The sequence below is a fragment of the Perna viridis genome, chromosome 2 (genome assembly GCF_037379345.1).
Source record: "Perna viridis isolate PV_CMFRI_1.1 ecotype Kerala chromosome 2, ASM3737934v1, whole genome shotgun sequence".
NCBI classification, from domain to species: Eukaryota; Metazoa; Mollusca; class Bivalvia; order Mytilida; family Mytilidae; genus Perna; species Perna viridis.
In genome coordinates, this window is record NC_142446.1 from 47,838,770 (window position 1) to 47,855,702 (window position 16,933).

Sequence of the window (16,933 nt, forward strand, 5' to 3'; positions counted from 1 at the left end):
ATCAAACCAGGGCCAATACGGCATCAGAACTTCCGGTCGTTTGAAAACGCCATTTCGAATTAGATATTCTCACTTCATTATCCTGCTGGATTATTTATGCATATGTACCTGAACATGTGTATACCAATTGTTTACCAAACAAATAGGATTGATTGATTGATTGTTGGGGTTTAACGTCCGAGCAGCATTATTTCAGCTATATTCAGACGATGAACATGAAACGGATGATAAAATGAACATGAAATGATGATGAAATGAAAAACGGGATGGGACACAAGGACAGTAGGGTCGACAAATTTTGATTGCTACTAGCAAAAGGAAGGGATGGGTAAGGTCGGGCAATTTAGCCTCCTGTGGCGGAGCGCAAAGGTTCCTACTCCTATCGAATACCACAGCAGGGTTCTTTAACGTGCTAGGAACGTGGCATCTTTCCCAACACGGTGCACCACTATGGTTTGCGGTCAGGTTTTCCGTATTATAGCCTGACAACCCCAGCATGTAACACGCCAGGGGTACCCCATTCCACCACCTGGGGGCACACATCCCAGTTGCTCTGTGGGCAGAGCGCCTAGCCCCCGGCTAGGTTTCTGAGCACTATTTAGTCGCCTTTTACGACAAGCTTAGCGCTGATGCAGGCCTATTCTTTTGACACCCGGACCTGCACGGGGCCCAAACAAATAGGAAACTTAGAATAAGGTAAGAAAACTTTATTTTGATTTGGCATGTCATTCAAATACAAGCACAATCTCTAAGGAGCTTCAGACCAAATATGAAAACATTCATTATGTAACATAAACAAGACAAACTGAAATCAAAGGATGTGCACATAGAAAGCAAAAAAAAGGAATCCAACATAATTATGATACACAAACCAGTAATTTATTACACCTGGCAAGCCCATTGTCATGTCTAAAACAAAAGAGCATAATATATCTTCAATTGCACATTTGTATATCTAAAATGTGCTTTCAGAATTGTGTTATTTCAGGAACTTTTATCACCAGGACTAAAAGCAGCAGAAACACACAAAAATCCTCCAACATATTTATTGACAATTTTATTAACCAACTCACCTAGATGATTTGTAGAACAGTTGTTTTCGTGTTTGACTTTAAACCCAATTCTAACTCAACATGGCGGTGTCAAACGACCGGAAGTTATGATGCCGTTAGTATTGGTCCTCTTTTTTCATATTGACCCGTATAGATGCCCGGTTCAAATTCATATCAATTGGTCAGTTTTCGACCTATTTTTAATGTATTTTGGGTAGTTGGTTAATACATATGGTCTCACTAACCACTTCTAACGTTTCCATTACTTTACATGTTAAAAAAGTAATTTTCAAAGTCTCACTGTGAATTCCCAGGACAAGTGACATCTTAAAGTTGCATGCTGTTGCGAAGCTTGGAAAGGAAGGCTTCCAAAATCATTATGCTAATGGTACGATGATTGTAGAAATTCTTCACAAAATTTACTTGAATAAATAATACTGAAAATCCACATTTTTACCTGTTCTGCTAACTGACAGCATGGAGGCAAATTACTCACACATGTAAACAATATTCATACACTTTTGTAGTTAATTACATATATGATTTTAAAGTACACATTCTCAGCTTTATTTTGACTACTTTTAATAATAAAGCACACAAATAATGCACTTACAATGAATATGTCTAGGTTCAGTGTGTTTTTGGTACTACATAGGGGGGGGGGCGGCCATTTGACCCGGAAGTGGTTAGTGAGACCAATGGTAATGCCCGGTTACGCCCCCTTATAAAAACGCATTCATGATAAAGCAGTTGTCAATGTAAATATGCAAAAGCACGATTTGCATGACTTTCTGAGAAAAAAAAATGAGGATATGGTTCCTCAATGAAATAAACATAATAGTTGTTGATAAACTGGTCAAACTTAAGACAGTCTAAATATTACGATATTGACCAGATTATCGACAACTATTATATCGAACTTGTCTATAGTAAATAAAAATAGTCCCAGGTCATATCACGAACTTAAGTACTTGTAAACAGGGCCCAATGGAGTAGAGCCCCTTGATGCCATTTCTCCTTTTATGACATTGACAACAAAGTTCGAACTTTCAGTTTATTATTTTTTCACTGATTAAGAGGGGTGGCGCATGACAAATTTTGTTTAGAAAAATCATCTTTTCAAATTGCAAATGCATCCTTTCTCACAAAATTGAATGTTGGTTTTTGATAAACTACAACGGTTAAAGAGAAATGAATTGTATAGAAAGTTTTGAAATTCATTGAAAAGGGGAGACAACTCTTTCATTTTGTGCAAAATTTGATTGCTTTTTTAGGGAACTGTTAAATCGTTTTCTGAGTCACCCATTGTAGATATTAAACAGACTTTGTATTATTGGACATATATATGATGTAAACATTAAACTGGAACAAAAAAAATTCCGTGGGATAAACTTTACCATGTGCCATCCATATCGTAGGAACTGCCTTGTTTCTACATGGACTGTCTCTTTAAGCCACTCCAAATACAACTGTCACTATTGAACATCGTTTATTATTTCTTCTGGTATATGTACTGGCGGACTTCGTCGAAATTACCGGTAAACCCCTGGCCAGGTCACGCGCGTTTTAATCCAGGTTATACGGCACATGTCACCAGATTATTGACTGATACAAGTTATCAACCCGAGAAAATACTGGTGAGGGTAATGTAGCTATTTTGAGGGTTGATAAATTATGACAGCAACTCATGTCTAAGTCATTAATTGTTTTATTACATGAATCAATCTGCTTTCGTATCCTTTTTAGCTCACCTGGCCACAGGCCATGTGAGCTATTGCCATCACTTGGCGTCCGTCATCGTCGTTAACAATTTTTCTCCCCTGACACTACTTGACCAATTGAAACCAAACTTGGTATGAATGTTTTTTGGGTATCCTGCAAATAATTTTTGTGGGGATTTTTGATCCATCAGAAAAAAAAAAAAAAAAAAAACATGGCCGCCGTCACTAAAAATAGAACGTAGGGGTCAGACAGTAGTTTTTGGCATATGTCTCCTAAACCGTTAGGCTTAGCCAAATTCTTTCAATTGCTGTAATGATCCTTATTATAAGGCCTACACAAGTTTCCACGGATCAAAGTTGTAAGACGACTCGATCCTTCAGTTGTAAGAGTTATTGACCTTGAAAGGTGAAAAATGACAATTCTTACGGTTCTCAGTCAGTATCTTTCAAAAAACTATGATAAACAGAATGAAACTTTCAATTGCTGAAATGATCCTTATGATAAGGCCTACAAAACTCTTAAAGGGATCAAGTTGTCAGACGACTCTTTGTTAGAGTTACTGCCTTTGAAAGGCAAATGGTGTAATATCTTAAAAACTATAATAGATAGAATGAAACTTTCATTTGATGAAATGATCCTTATGATAAGTCTTACCGAAGTCTTTTTGGGTCAAACTTGTCGGACAAATCTTTGTTAAAGTTATCGCCCTTGAAAGGCAAAAAATTAAGCAGGTGAGTGAATGAGGCTCCAGGGAGCCCCTTGTTAGGTTATAAATTCCGCATGGCCACTATTGATCTATTTTAATTTGACGTAGTCGTGCAAGCGGAAAGAATTTTAACTTTCAACCACTGTCAAGATTTAAAATGAAATGAAAGTACTTTTTAGACCAATCAGAAAATAAACAATTCTATTCATATAATAATATCAAATACTGTTATCAGAATCCATCACAAAACAGTGTCAGATTTAGAATGATACTGGACTTTTAATCGGTTTTTATGTCGATTTTCTATTTCAAAACAAGCATGTTATGTAATAATTTTTCATTGCTATCTCCATAGTATGTAAATTTAATACTTGGCAAATTTTTCTCCCTTCAGTGTTATCATTTTCTCATCAGGGTAAAAAAAATCTCCATTTAATTTATTGCTCCGGAGAAGGTTAAATAATCACGGGGATAAAGTTCTAAAACTACAAACTCAAAAGAATCAAAGACTACAAAATATTATGGGCTATTCCAACTTAGTACAGTCTGAAATGACAAATGATTCGCCATTATTAAGGACAAACTACGTCGATCTACGTAAGGCAAACGCCTACTGACAGATATCTGATGCGTACAAGAGAAGAACTTTTGAGTAAACGAAATAAATATATACTTGCATCTATGTACATTTACAAAAGCACTGCAATGACATAATACACTGAAAACATGGCCATGTAAACCTGGCATAACTTTATTCGCTCTATAGGGAAGATACCATACTTAATATTTTTTTAGAATATGCGAATTCAGTTGGTTACAAGAATAGGTTATGCCAATTTGAAATAAATATACTTGTTATTTCAATATTTCTGGTTGCGTCAACCCCAATTAGTTTATGTCAATTATATCCAAAATAAGTTTTTTTGTATTGCAATTCGACATTTAGTGGTGAATAATTGCATTCAAACACACAATTACTACGTTGTGGTACACTGCATTTTACATTGCGTAACAATGTGTGAATCATTGACTTTTTACATGTTACGGAAGCTCCTGATTAAGAGGGCCTTCTAGTTTCGTTTTCAGATTTACATGCGAATGCCACAGGACCAGTTTCACGGTTAAACACAAATCATATTCTGCTGGGTTACTATTTATTCATCAAATGATTTGGTAAGTAAAATATTCTTTTTTTTATTGTTGGACGAAATCAGGGTCAGTAATGTTCAGAGTCACAGCAAGAATATTCATTTTCAGACGATCGCAATTTCTCTATAATGATTAGACAAATCCAGATATTTATGAGATCTACTACTATTAAAATATGGGGATTCACTACTTCGTATAATGTTTAAAAGGACAAAAGCGGATTAATAGTTATTCCTCTGTATATCCCATGGTCCTGACTGCAATGTAGCTATCTATAGAAACTAAAATATTTTCTGCTTTAACTTTCAGACTACTTCCAAACATGGATGTTGCACCACCTAGCCAAGCCGAATTGGTTAAACTTCTCAGTAATACCGATATATATAACATCCCCGTAGATGGATTCGTCCATAGTGGTAACTCACCTCTCCATGATGCAGTTTTATCGGGAGACGCAGATGCATGTCGCACTGAAATCATACGATGTCCAATAAATGAACAAAACTTACGAGGAGATAGTCCTCTCCATCTAGCAGTCAGATGGATCAATGAAAACGGAGTGAACCTTATAAATATTCTACTTCAAGCTGGAGCCAGTGTCAACGTAAAGAATAAATGGGAACAAACACCGCTGCATTACGCAGTTTCCGTGAATTCTTTAGCTAACGTAAGACGCCTGTTACAAGAACCGAATGTCGATTTAGATGCTCAAGACGTGAACGGCTTCACACCACTTCATTGTTCCATCAGTTTTGACCCGTTAATAGTTGATAGACGAGTAGACCCAAACTATGATTTGGACTTTGATGCAGATTTCCTTAAGATAATGGATGCACTTGTCAGTGCTGGTGCCTCCTTGAATGTCACCACCAACTTTGGATTCGGACTTCTTCACTTGGCGGCCGCTAGAGATGACAACACGCCTTTGCTAAAGCACCTTGTTGAAAAATTCCAGGATTTAGAACTGAATTGCAGAACAAATTTAGGGGAAAATTTTCTTCATATCTACTTTGTTTCTGAAGTAGTCGAAAATTTAACTGATATATTTCATGTGATCATCAGTAATTTCTCAAAATCTACCCTGTCGGGACTTCTAAGTACGGAGGATACATTTGGGAAGGCACCATGGGCAAATTTAATAGCGACGGCGAATGTTAATGAAGAAACAATTCAGTCAATAATTGATCTCGGGGTATGCGTGAACAACCCTGACAACTTAGGCAACACTGCACTGCATAGATTAACGTGTGTGTCTGATGCATGCGTTCTAACGGAAATTTTGGACATGTTGGTAAGAAATGGATCGAACATACAAACTGAAAACGTTTTTCAAGAAACTCCTCCATTTTTACTATTTCTTGATTCTGTTTTCGAAGTCTTTAAAAACTATAGTCCTAATTTTAATGCCCATGACAGATGGGGTCGAACCCCGTTGATGTCACTTATCAAGCATAGACCGATACCTGAACTTTTATACCGAATCGTGAGGGAGGGGCGAGCTGATGTAAATGCCACTGATAAAAATGGAACGACACCACTTCATTTAGCGGCTTATCACAACTTCCCGGAACAAGTTAAAAATTTACTTGAGCTGGGAGCACAAAGGAATGCTACAGACAAATTAAATGACACGCCACTGGACACCGTAAAGAGGCATTGCAGTTTCCAATGTTACAGTGCCCTTAAAGAGTCAGTTAGCCAAGAGCAGATATACACAAGATCAAAATCGTTTGATGAAATCCTCCTTGACCTCCCTAAAATAATCAAAGCGTCCGATGTTGTAATTTCAGGTGATATTCAAAGCAGAATGGGACTACCTGATGATCGCAAGAGCATGTGGAACTTTTTATTGTCAACATATTATGAGAGGAGTGAAGAAAACGCACAGGAGGTAGATACAGTAGTTTTAGAAGTAAAACAACTTGTTGTAGAAATTTGCAACGCAGTTGAAAGTTATGACAAAAGATTCAAGATGACAATTTTTCCAACTGGAAGTACTGTGGAGGGAACGAAGGTTGGAAGACCAGACGAGTTTGATTTTGTTCTCTGTATAGATAGTTTGGGTAAAATGACAAGCCCTGTCTTGAGGAAAAAATGTTTAGAAACGGGGTTTGCATGTCTCAAATTTAACGAAAATCCACCAGTTAAGGAAGTTTTGTCGTTTTGCGACAGTGAAGGATATTTCCTTGCTCTCCCTTTTCTTCAACTGTTTAATAAGTACTTAAAAAGAGCCTTGTATGAAAACAGGCTCTGGACCCGTGGCAACCTTTACTACAATTATGAAGATAAAATGGCCGTGATATCGGGTAAACCTGTTTTTAACTTCAGCGTATACTGGATAGGGTCAGTTTACAAACAGCTCAAGATCAGCATTGACTTGGTACCAGCAGTGTACCAGAAGGGATGGTGGCCCGCAAATATCAATGTGGGTGAGATACCAATGATGACGGCCCAAATCAAACAAGCCGGGTGCTTCTTGATCATGCAAGCTAAAACAAACGAGTTTGACACTAAAGCAAATCAGATTGACAACAACATCAATTTCACTTGTAACAACGACCATGGTGTAGAACAGAGACGCATGTTGCGTGTGTCTGCTGCACCTGCCGAAATTACGCTGATGAAATCGCTTCCTGCAAATTTTCGTCGTGCTTATGCCCTTGGAAAAATAGTCAAGGGTAAAGAAGTCTGCCCAAAGATTATACTAGACTCAATCGACCACTTCAGTCACCTGTGTATGCACATGACGAAGTTTTCTGAGAAAAGTAGAAATCTCGAAATCAAGCCTTCGCACATTATCAAAAGCTATATGTTGAAAAATTGTGTCTTTTATGCATTCCTTGGAATGAAGAACCGCGACAATGTGGAAAGGATACCCCCGTCGGTTATTACAACCAAAATGTTCTCCTCTTTACTGCATTTTGCAAACGAAAGGTATTTAAATCCATATTTTCTTCCATACTCAGATGTTTTTGAGTTTGAAAAAGACATAGCAAGATCCACGTACGATGAGTTTATCCACAAACTGAAACGAGAACTCTGCATTAAACTGGTCCTCGGTATTTTAGGGGACCCATTGCCATCGGTCAGTCGTATCTGATTTTTGTTGGATTAAAAGTTAGAACTGATCATATCTTTTTGTCACAAAGATTTCGAGAATTTTTTTGTACAAAATCGCGAAGTCATTTATAAGCTGTTACTTTGCAATTCAGCACGATTTTTTGTACTTTTTGCAAAATGATACTACGTTTTCCCAGAAGACCTCTTCACTTCCTTTATGCTTGTCATTACACGCGAAAGTTTTGTTCTTGTTTGATGACTTTGGTTTTTTTTCTACATTTAAAGTTCTTCTATACTTTTAACGTTCTTCTATACTTTTAAAGTTCTTCTATACATTTAACATTCTTCTATACTTTTAAAGTTCTTCTATACATTTAACATTCTTCTATACTTTTAAAGTTCTTCTCCTTTTTGTATTTTGTTGTTTTATTGTTGTTTTTTTTACTTCAAAATACTTTTATTAATGTTAAAGGTAAAATTAAAAATAAATAAACAACAAAAATAATTGATAGTTATTCTCGTTTTGTTTTGTTTTTATTTATTTTTTTCAACTTAATCTAATTTATATTTCAATTAAGTTCTTTTTTTATAATTTGTCTCTATTTTTATCAACTACAGAATGTAAGAATGCTATGAAAAGTGTGCAAATGCAACGTTCCTTTTTGGACGTTACAAAGCATTCGTGAAACGTCTCCTAAAGTGGCACATGGTTCTTTCAACTCCCCGAGATAGTTCAGTAAAATTATTTTCAAAATGAAAATTGAAGAGTTAAGTGGGTTTAGTATACAAAGAGAGATTGCTATGTAACCGCAAATGTTAATTCATAAAAAAAAAGCCACAAAGAGGTCCAAATATAATTTTTACTTGTTTACGTCACTGTCGTCGTCGCCAATAACGACTATTCTGCTATCAATGAAGCGACATGAGCCAAGAAGAACCATTAAACTCCAATGACTTTACAGCTGATGAGCTTCTTTGTGATGTAGTTCTTCTTGTAGAAGGCAAAACTTTATTCACTAGTCGCAGTCTCTTAGCATTTGCGTCTCCTGTTTTTAGATGTATGTTTTCCGCAGAGTTTAAAGAAAAAGAACAAGCGGAGATTAACCTCCCTGGAAAATCCTGCCAAGATGTAGCTGAAATGATTCGCTTTGTTCATCCAGGATTTAGCGATGAACTTGAAGCAGGACCCGATTCTGCTTTCCGTCTGTTACCTTTAGCGGATGAGTATCAAATTCTGAAACTGAAAGAAAAATGTGAGGATGTTTTTATATCTAAGCTGAAATCCGAGTCATTTACTCAGGATTTTGTTATGGATTGCTTAATCTTAGCTGATAAATATGATTTGCAAAGCCTTCTTACAGAATGCATCGAAATTTGCAGTAAATCAAAAACACTCTGGCAGCTAGCAAAAGACAATAATGTGATTTCACTAGAAATAAAGAACAAAGTCTTCGAAGGTCGTCTCAGGAAACTTGAAGTTGAGCAGGATAACTTCAACATCATGAGGTCAAGAGTGTCGGCTGTTAAACACAGACTCAAGGAAATCGTACAACCCCATGATAATCATTGCCGATGTAGGACTGAACTGAAACTTCGATCTCCGTTACAACGCACATGTGTCTACTGTGCCAGGACTTGGTGTTCTGATAGCGTTAGTACCGATTCTTACAGAAACTCGTATTGGTTTCACTGTAATCATAGAATAGGTTACACGGTAGCCAACGACACTATCCTAAAGAGTTTCCTCGAAACAAAAGAGTTTTTGAATTGTTAAATTCCAATATCTTATGATTGGTATTTATTGGAAATAGCATAAGCGATTGAAAAATATCAACCTATCGATGTATAATATGTAAATAGAATCAACACGCGTTTTCTTAATTATTTTTCATTAATTATTTGAGTTTTATATAATGATTTATTGATAATGATTGATTGGTTAAACATTAACAATAGAACGGAACATTTGAACATCCAATTTATATTGTTTTCTAAATGCAAGAATATTACTAGTTACAGTTTTTTATTAATCATAATTTCAATAGTATAGAAGTCGGCGTAATTTTTTTAGTTATTAAGTGCATTTTGAGGGAATTAGCATTTTATACTTCCAATTGATAAAGTAGTTTTTTTTTTTAATTAATTTATGCCACTTTTTATTTTTCTATTACACACCACATTGTGTCTTGTTATTATGTAATTGTTAACCTGTTCAGTACACCGTGTACTTCTGTTGAAAACCAGACTTTACTAATTGTTTACCTCTTTTTCATTTTTGTGAGAGAAACACTGTATCTATTTGTCAATTTGATTTAATGCATAAAAAATAGGTGAAAGTAAAATATCATTTTGGTTATCCAAATTCGAGGAATAGCTAGGTGTACACATATTTCAAAATGGTTCTACTTAGAAATTCGTATTAAAACTGTTTCTCGCATTGATACAATCTCCAGCTAGATCACACACACGTATTTGTTCCTATTTGTATTTTGGAATTTCTTATAATGTAACTGTTTGTCAAACGTTATGACCATGTACACCCGCGAATAGGACCATGATAACAGTAGTCCAGTGTAAACCTTTTCTTCTTCTAGCCTCTGTATAAGTTACGTGCCAGTATACAATCTCCTCCGCATATCTAATAACTGCTTCCTGTTACGACGCATCACTCCGCCGGATTACAGCTTTGAAATAGCAAATGTAATTCAGCACAGGAATTTGGCTAATTAAATTATATACGATCTTTCGGTGGAAACAATTATTATATGAATTCCTGCAACGTTACGAGTTTACATGTATAACAAAACGGAGAGTGTTTTCATTAACATTTTAATATTTAAGAGGCACACTTTCTTCTTCTAGTAAGATGGGTAAATTGAACCCTATACATGTATATGACTCCTAATTTATAAATAAAACACGTCATATCTTATAGTCATGTTCATGTAATTAAATTTCAGAAGTAACACGCATTCTGGTTAGAAAAAAAATTGTGTCCATCATCCCAAAGACCAAAATTTTGTAATGTGACTGTGACGTCATCAACCTTTTTAAATGATTTACTACTTGAATTTTTATATCAAAATTGAATTATAATGGGTGATTGTTATATTTTTCGGTCTATTTGAAGGTTATATAGTGCACCACGTGATTGACACTATTTCTTCATAGACAAAAAAATATAACAGTCATTCCTAAATAATGATTTTAAAATACCAAGCATTGATCATTCATTATATTTTAATAGCACTTCTGTTAACATGCAACATGGAAATAACTGTAAACGTAACAAACCAACATATCCTCATAGTACATTAAATAATAAAAACAAAACAATGATCAAGTCGAGATGACCGTATTGTCGGTTTTAAGAAGTGTTTTGTTCCCACTATCAAGTTTTAACACTAAGTGCTAATCAATAATATTTCCCTATTGCAGAACTTTGAGCTTCGGTCCATGTGGAACTCTGCCAGGGAGAACCATTCTATAACATTTTGGTTCCACTGGACTTACGCGCTTTTTCTCGGAGTCTTCCGTCCGTAAGTTTGATTTTTGTTTTTTCATATGTGCATTGCGTCTTGGCATATTAGCTATGTCCTCTCGAATGCTTTTGTACTTGTCTTTTTCTAGATCGGCAGTTGTTATAGTTCTGTTATGAAGCTGGTCGAGCAGTTCTTGTGCCACCTTCGCTTGTTTTGAATACGTTGGTAATGTTGTAATATATGCCTGGATGGCTTTTACGATCAGTTCGTCGTAAACAGAAGAGACAATGTCTATTTTAGGTAAATCTAAGGATACATTAGATCGCTTGCCTGTAGATGTGGTTGACCTTATACTTCGATTGTCTGGCAGAGATTTGAAATCACTCAAGCTTTTTGATTTATCGGATCTAAAGTCGGGGACTGTATTGGCCCTTTCACCAACGTATGGGAGAACTTCATATGAGCCTCCTATCTGACTACCTTTCAGTAATGGCATGTCAACTGACACAGCTTCTGCAAAGTGTACTCTTTTTTGTGATGAACTTTGTGAAACAGATTTTCTCACAAAGTCTAGAGATTTTACACCATAAGAGCCTGCTGTTCCTAAGGCCTTCCTTTGTTCGTCGAGGGAAATAAATGGAAGTTCTAGACACCTAGTGGATATTGACCTCGCCGAGTTTTTCCTGATTTCATTAAATTCTTTCCCAATGTTTTCAAACGAGTTACAAGTTCCCAAACCAACATCTTCATATATTGTCATTTTTACAGGTTTTTCGTAAAGTGAATCGAATTCATTCGCGTCCAATTGTTCGCGACTACCACGGAACCCGATGGAACCTGACATTATTGTCGTTGCAGGTGTAACCGGGGGATTCTTAGGAGTGTATCTTACCGGAAGTGGGAAAACAATTTGCTTGTGTGCAATGGGTCGCTCATTTCCCTCTATTGGATTCTGGGTAATACCTAGAGTTTTAGCAAGTGCATCCATTTTGTTTTTATCGGTGTATATCCCATAGTCTTCTTTTCTAGTAAACTTTTTTGTTTGTCGAGTTGTTGGTCTGGCACTATATTCCTTCTGTCGGTCCTCTTTTTTCAATTTTGGTTTAGACTTATCCAATTTATCTGGAGACACAACAAAATAAACATAAGGAAGATCACCCGTATTTGAAATTGACACGATTTCTGTGGATTGTTCTTGTGTAGGTTCGGTGTCCTGATTAACAGGTACAAATGCGTCACCAACACGTGGAATTGGTCTAGAACAATTCAGTGAATGTGTTTTAATTTTTTCAAAATATCTTGCTCTGGATTCTTCCAGTTTTGAACGAATAAGGTCCATTCTCCGTCTTGTTAGTTCATTCCTTGTCAAAACCATTTGTTTATTTTTGTTTTTAGACTTTTTCTTATGTTTGCCATTTTTATCCTCCGTGTCTGCTTCCTCTGAAGTCGCTGTGTTTCCACCTTCCTTTTCGTGGCTATGGTTGGGATTTGATAGCCCAGTAGTAATGAAGTAAGAAGACACTGATGAAGCCATACTTGGTTATTTCCTGTAGTAAAATAAAACAACTTACAAAAGAATTCATGTATAACGTTTTGGGTCGCATTTAACCCAGAACTTTTAACTTTTCCATTCCATGCCGCATTTTACTATATACGAGACATGTAATGAAGTAAAAGTGCACTTCATGAGTATTTTCACTTTTCCGGCATTCCATGCCAAATTTTACTACATACCGGATATATAAATAAGTAAAAGTACACTTCATGAGTACTATTGAGCAGTCTTTTCAAGCGTGTTATTGTATATGGAGTAGTCGTGAATTCCACCAATAAGAGTATGATAAACTCGTGACTGGAAAAACGAAGCATCGTTGATGGTTGTTCCTAAAACACAAGACTTTCTAGTTTCACGATCTTTTAAAGTTAGAGGTTTGTTCATACAGATGTCCAAATATATACATGTATAAACCGTTTCGAAAGTACGAATGTTAATGTTATCAGATTACATTAACGTTTTGCTTGCTCAACGGCTAAAAGATTTACAAATATCTAAATCTTACCCGAAGCCTTCTTTTTCACACATTTTCTATACTCCACGTCGGAAAGACACAATGTTTCTCGGCAAAAATAAACGTTAAAGTATGACAATTACATGTACAATGTTATGTTTCCCTAGCGCGTTGAATTACCGTTGAATATTTTAATCCCTTTAATTCACCCTTTTGTACCAACAATGAAAAAGATTATCCGTTTAATATTTATTAAGAAATTCTAAACAAAAATAGTATGTTAGGAGAGTTAAAAGATAATCCTTCCTTATTGTTTATTAATATTTTAACCTAAATTTTGGCAGAAGAAATCCATAAGGCTATGATTTGAAGTCAATTTTTAATCTCTCAAAGACGAACCCTTGCGAAAACCATGTCAACACTTAGATGTAGGTATACAAATCTAGGAGACTTTCGAGACTTATTGATGATATAAGTTAAATCGTAGCGCATTCTTCTCTTTTCTTGTAATTTAGGAGTGTATACTGCACAGATTTTCCCTAAATTAAGAAGTGTATCTAGACGAGTTTCCCATATACTTAGAAGTGTACCTTGACAGATTTTCCACATTTTTTAGGAGTATACATTGTCAGCTTTTTCCAAAATTTATGAATGTAGCTTAACAGAAATTCCGTTCATTCAGAAGTGTACCTAAACAAATTTTCCGTTAACTTTGGAGTGTATCCAGGCATTTGTTTTTTAACTGAAAAAAACTTTCACTTGGTGTTTAACTGGGGTTAGTAAAAAGCGACGAGAAGGAGAAAAACAAAACCAGTGATTCGGCCTATCACAAGGTACTAAAAAGTGAAAAAAATTATTAATTGAAACTGGATTAAGGAAATAACATTGCAGGCACAATTTGATAGGGACGGACCCAGCGAATGCACCCCCCCCTAAAATTTGAAGAAATATTTTGCTTGCTTGAAATCTTTTTTCACGGAATTTTCTTGCATCACTTCATTAGGCTTTTAATTCTTTTTACACCCACAACCTGGATCAACCCCTTCACTGCGTGGAGGTCATGCAGCTTATTTCTTGTACACAGGATAAATAAAACGTCCGTGACTGGGTAGAATATATCAGAATGAATGCCATATATTGAATTTGAGATTTGATTTAAACCTACTTTTTTTCTCAGGATCTAGATCTAGCAACTGTATCGTTCACAGATAGTATTGTTGCTGAAGCTAGACCTCCAACACTTTGCATAATATTAATGTTTTCAATATTCGTTATAAACTGCAGCTAAACCTCATTTAAAACAGCATATGCTTGTACATGCATTGAGAACCATTCCGGCAATACATACAAAGCTGTCGTGATAAAATTAAAACGGCATACAATCATACTTAGAATGACTAAAAACTGAACAACTTGTTACGACTTTCTATTTAAAAAAAACTTTAACAATCAATGTTATAGTAATTTAAAACGCACAATTGCTAGCAAGTTGAAACTAATAAAACTTTTTGAAATCATACTGCGATTAGATCTTGTGGTCTACTGCTTTTACGTAATTAATTCAACAAGGAAGGCATTTATAACAGCATTAAAGCGAAAGCTCCGATCATGGCTTCATCTTTTAACGGTATGTTTGCACTTTCAGAAATTTATTAAGGCATCCTACAGGATCGCAGTGATCGAACTAAGTCGCGAACCACCAGTGGCATGAATATAATTGAAAAAAAAATCGGCATTTAGACCAAGGCAAAAACCATTTTACTCGGAAAAAAGGGGAGGCGCCTTGAATTTTTATTGTTGAATGAGATTTATTTTTTAAGCTCATAAGAAAAAAACTATACTGACTTCGAATGTTATGTTACATGTTGCCTACTTTTAATCACACTACTACGTATCAATAAATTCAATGTTTACATAGGAAGGCACTAGATCCAAGTGCGACTGAATAGACCGTTCATATCCTGCTTTAAACCAAATTATTGGGAACAACTTTGACAAGGTTAGAACCATCTATTTTAGAGCGTAAATAATTAGCAAATATTTAATTTAGGATCGACTGTTTAATCTGGATCTTCTAATCTCCTGCTTTCGTTCTTTTTAGTTTGTAATTTTTATGATATTCACAGCAAAATCAGTGGCGGATCCAGGGGAGGGTTCCGATCCCCGGTCTGTTTGGAAATTTTGTTTGTTTCGTGCAAAAGTTGCGAATTTTAGCTTAGGATAACGTTGGGCGCCCTTTTATATAGCTTTTTATTGGAACACCCTCTTTTATAAACTTCTGGATCCGCCTCTGTAAACTAAATGCATATATATGTATTCGTTTAGAGTCCACAAAAGGACGAAATCAATCCTTAGAACGCCAAGGTACAAAGAAATCAGAAACCAATTGTCCGTCGGATGAAATGGAAAATATAAGTGACCTTCCAACCACTGAGAAAAAAGCTGGATCATCCGGTCCCAACAGTGGTTTTGGTAATAGAAGAACTTTCTCCAAGGTTCTCGTAAAGACTCCATCTGCTGACGAAACCGTTAAGTATGGTAGTGAATATCTCGGAGATTCTGCATTGTACCAAGAGGGCGATAAAACATCTGTGGAATCGAGGGGCAACGTACTTCATAAAATAGGAGGGGAAATTCCACAGTGACATTTACATATGAGCTGTGTGTTGACATGCAGATGAAATTAAGACTAAACGTATTGAATATGAAGATCTCCTGCCTTCGGAGGTTAATTGTTGAATGATACACACATTTCGTTTTCGTGTTTTAACCATAAAAAGTATTACATGCTCTTGGGTAAAAGGATAAATATTTCTATGGAATGATTGTTTTATTTTTTCGGTCTATAAAGAAATAACCTCAAGTACGTGGTGCACACTGAATTACGCAAGTTATTTCAAATATGCATCAACAGCATTGAGGTTATTTCAAATAGACAGAAAAAATATAATTTAATACACTGATAACATTTATAATTTGATTCTAGTAAGGTTGATGACCTATCGACGTCATAGTCACATTACAAAAATATTGACAATTTTTTTTATGAGAAAGCGTATTTCTTCAGAAATTAAATTATGGAATAACGTTTTTGTTTCAGCATCTAAACCATTTATTTGATATCATTTACACACATTTCCTTGAAGTTCACATATGTATTGAAAAATGATTGACTTCATATTTTACAAAGAGTAATCAAGGGAACCCAGGTTATAGCGGTATTCAAAAGAATGTAATCCAGGGACAAAGACCAGACATGGAAAACAGACATACACAACAAAGAACATAAAGTAACTAAAATCATACAAGTAACAAACGTAAATGAGCAACTCGATTCCACTCAAAACTGGGAGCATGGACCAGGTGCACCGGTAGGGTAAGCGTCCTCTGCTTTTCTAGAAACACCCGCCGAGTTGCTCATAAAAAGTCAAGTCCGGGGTAGACGAAAGAGGAAAGGAAAACTATGACACACTGAACAAATTAGTTTTCATGGCGCAGATGGATACACCGTAACGATCCACGAGTTCATGATGACGACCATAAAACTTCTGTAGTGATGACTTCAATCTTGTAGCAACATAACCCTGTTCCAGAAGCCTATTTGTTAGAATTCTTGCGCGATACAAAAAGTTTGCGTAGTTTCGGCAAGCTCTGGCATAACGCACGAGTTGTGATATGAACACCATACGCAGGTGCTGAAGGGATGGAAGGAAAGTTGACACTTTTGAATGAAAAGTCATCACGTTTGTCGTA

The 16,933-nt window shown here is 35.8% G+C and overlaps 4 protein-coding genes across 5 annotated transcripts; 3 read left to right on the forward strand and 1 right to left on the reverse strand.

The window, feature by feature from the left end:
* The first annotated feature begins 4,484 nt into the window (after positions 1–4,484).
* On the forward strand, positions 4,485–7,757 carry LOC148625458 (uncharacterized). Its single transcript, XM_088569018.1, has 2 exons — positions 4,485–4,653; positions 4,939–7,757. The coding sequence occupies exon 2, from the start codon at positions 4,952–4,954 to the stop codon at positions 7,727–7,729; it is 2,778 nt and encodes a 925-aa protein (XP_088425144.1). The 5' UTR covers positions 4,485–4,653; positions 4,939–4,951; the 3' UTR covers positions 7,730–7,757.
* Positions 7,758–8,611: 854 nt separating this feature from the next.
* Positions 8,612–10,135, forward strand: LOC148625459 (TD and POZ domain-containing protein 3-like). Its single transcript, XM_088569020.1, has one exon. The coding sequence runs from the start codon at positions 8,612–8,614 to the stop codon at positions 9,461–9,463; it is 852 nt and encodes a 283-aa protein (XP_088425146.1). The 3' UTR covers positions 9,464–10,135.
* A 782-nt stretch (positions 10,136–10,917) lies between these two features.
* Positions 10,918–13,357, reverse strand: LOC148625460 (uncharacterized). Its single transcript, XM_088569019.1, has 2 exons — positions 13,232–13,357; positions 10,918–12,718 (listed from the first exon to the last, which is right to left on the reverse strand). The coding sequence occupies exon 2, from the start codon at positions 12,703–12,705 to the stop codon at positions 11,119–11,121; it is 1,587 nt and encodes a 528-aa protein (XP_088425145.1). The 5' UTR covers positions 12,706–12,718; positions 13,232–13,357; the 3' UTR covers positions 10,918–11,118.
* Positions 12,958–16,268, forward strand: LOC148625461 (uncharacterized). Of its 2 annotated transcripts, none has more exons than XM_088569021.1 (2): positions 12,958–13,100; positions 15,506–16,268. In XM_088569021.1, exons 1-2 carry the CDS (start codon positions 13,046–13,048, stop codon positions 15,823–15,825), a joined length of 375 nt encoding a protein of 124 aa, XP_088425147.1. In that variant the 5' UTR covers positions 12,958–13,045; the 3' UTR covers positions 15,826–16,268. The 2 variants fall into 2 exon arrangements, with proteins under 2 accessions (XP_088425147.1, XP_088425148.1); XM_088569022.1 differs by lacking the exon at positions 12,958–13,100 and adding an exon at positions 14,693–14,807.
* The last annotated feature ends 665 nt before the right edge of the window (positions 16,269–16,933 follow it).

Coding starts and splice junctions, on each gene's coding strand:
- LOC148625458 (XM_088569018.1), top strand. CDS start 4,952: ATGGATGTTGCACCACCTAGCCAAGCCGAATTGGTTAAACTTCTCAGT.
- LOC148625459 (XM_088569020.1), top strand. CDS start 8,612: ATGAGCCAAGAAGAACCATTAAACTCCAATGACTTTACAGCTGATGAG.
- LOC148625460 (XM_088569019.1), bottom strand. CDS start 12,705: ATGGCTTCATCAGTGTCTTCTTACTTCATTACTACTGGGCTATCAAAT.
- LOC148625461 (XM_088569021.1), top strand. CDS start 13,046: ATGGTTGTTCCTAAAACACAAGACTTTCTAGTTTCACGATCTTTTAAA. Junction 13,101..15,505: donor ACGATCTTTTAAAGTTAGAG/GTTTGTTCATAC, acceptor GTATTCGTTTAG/AGTCCACAAAAGGACGAAAT.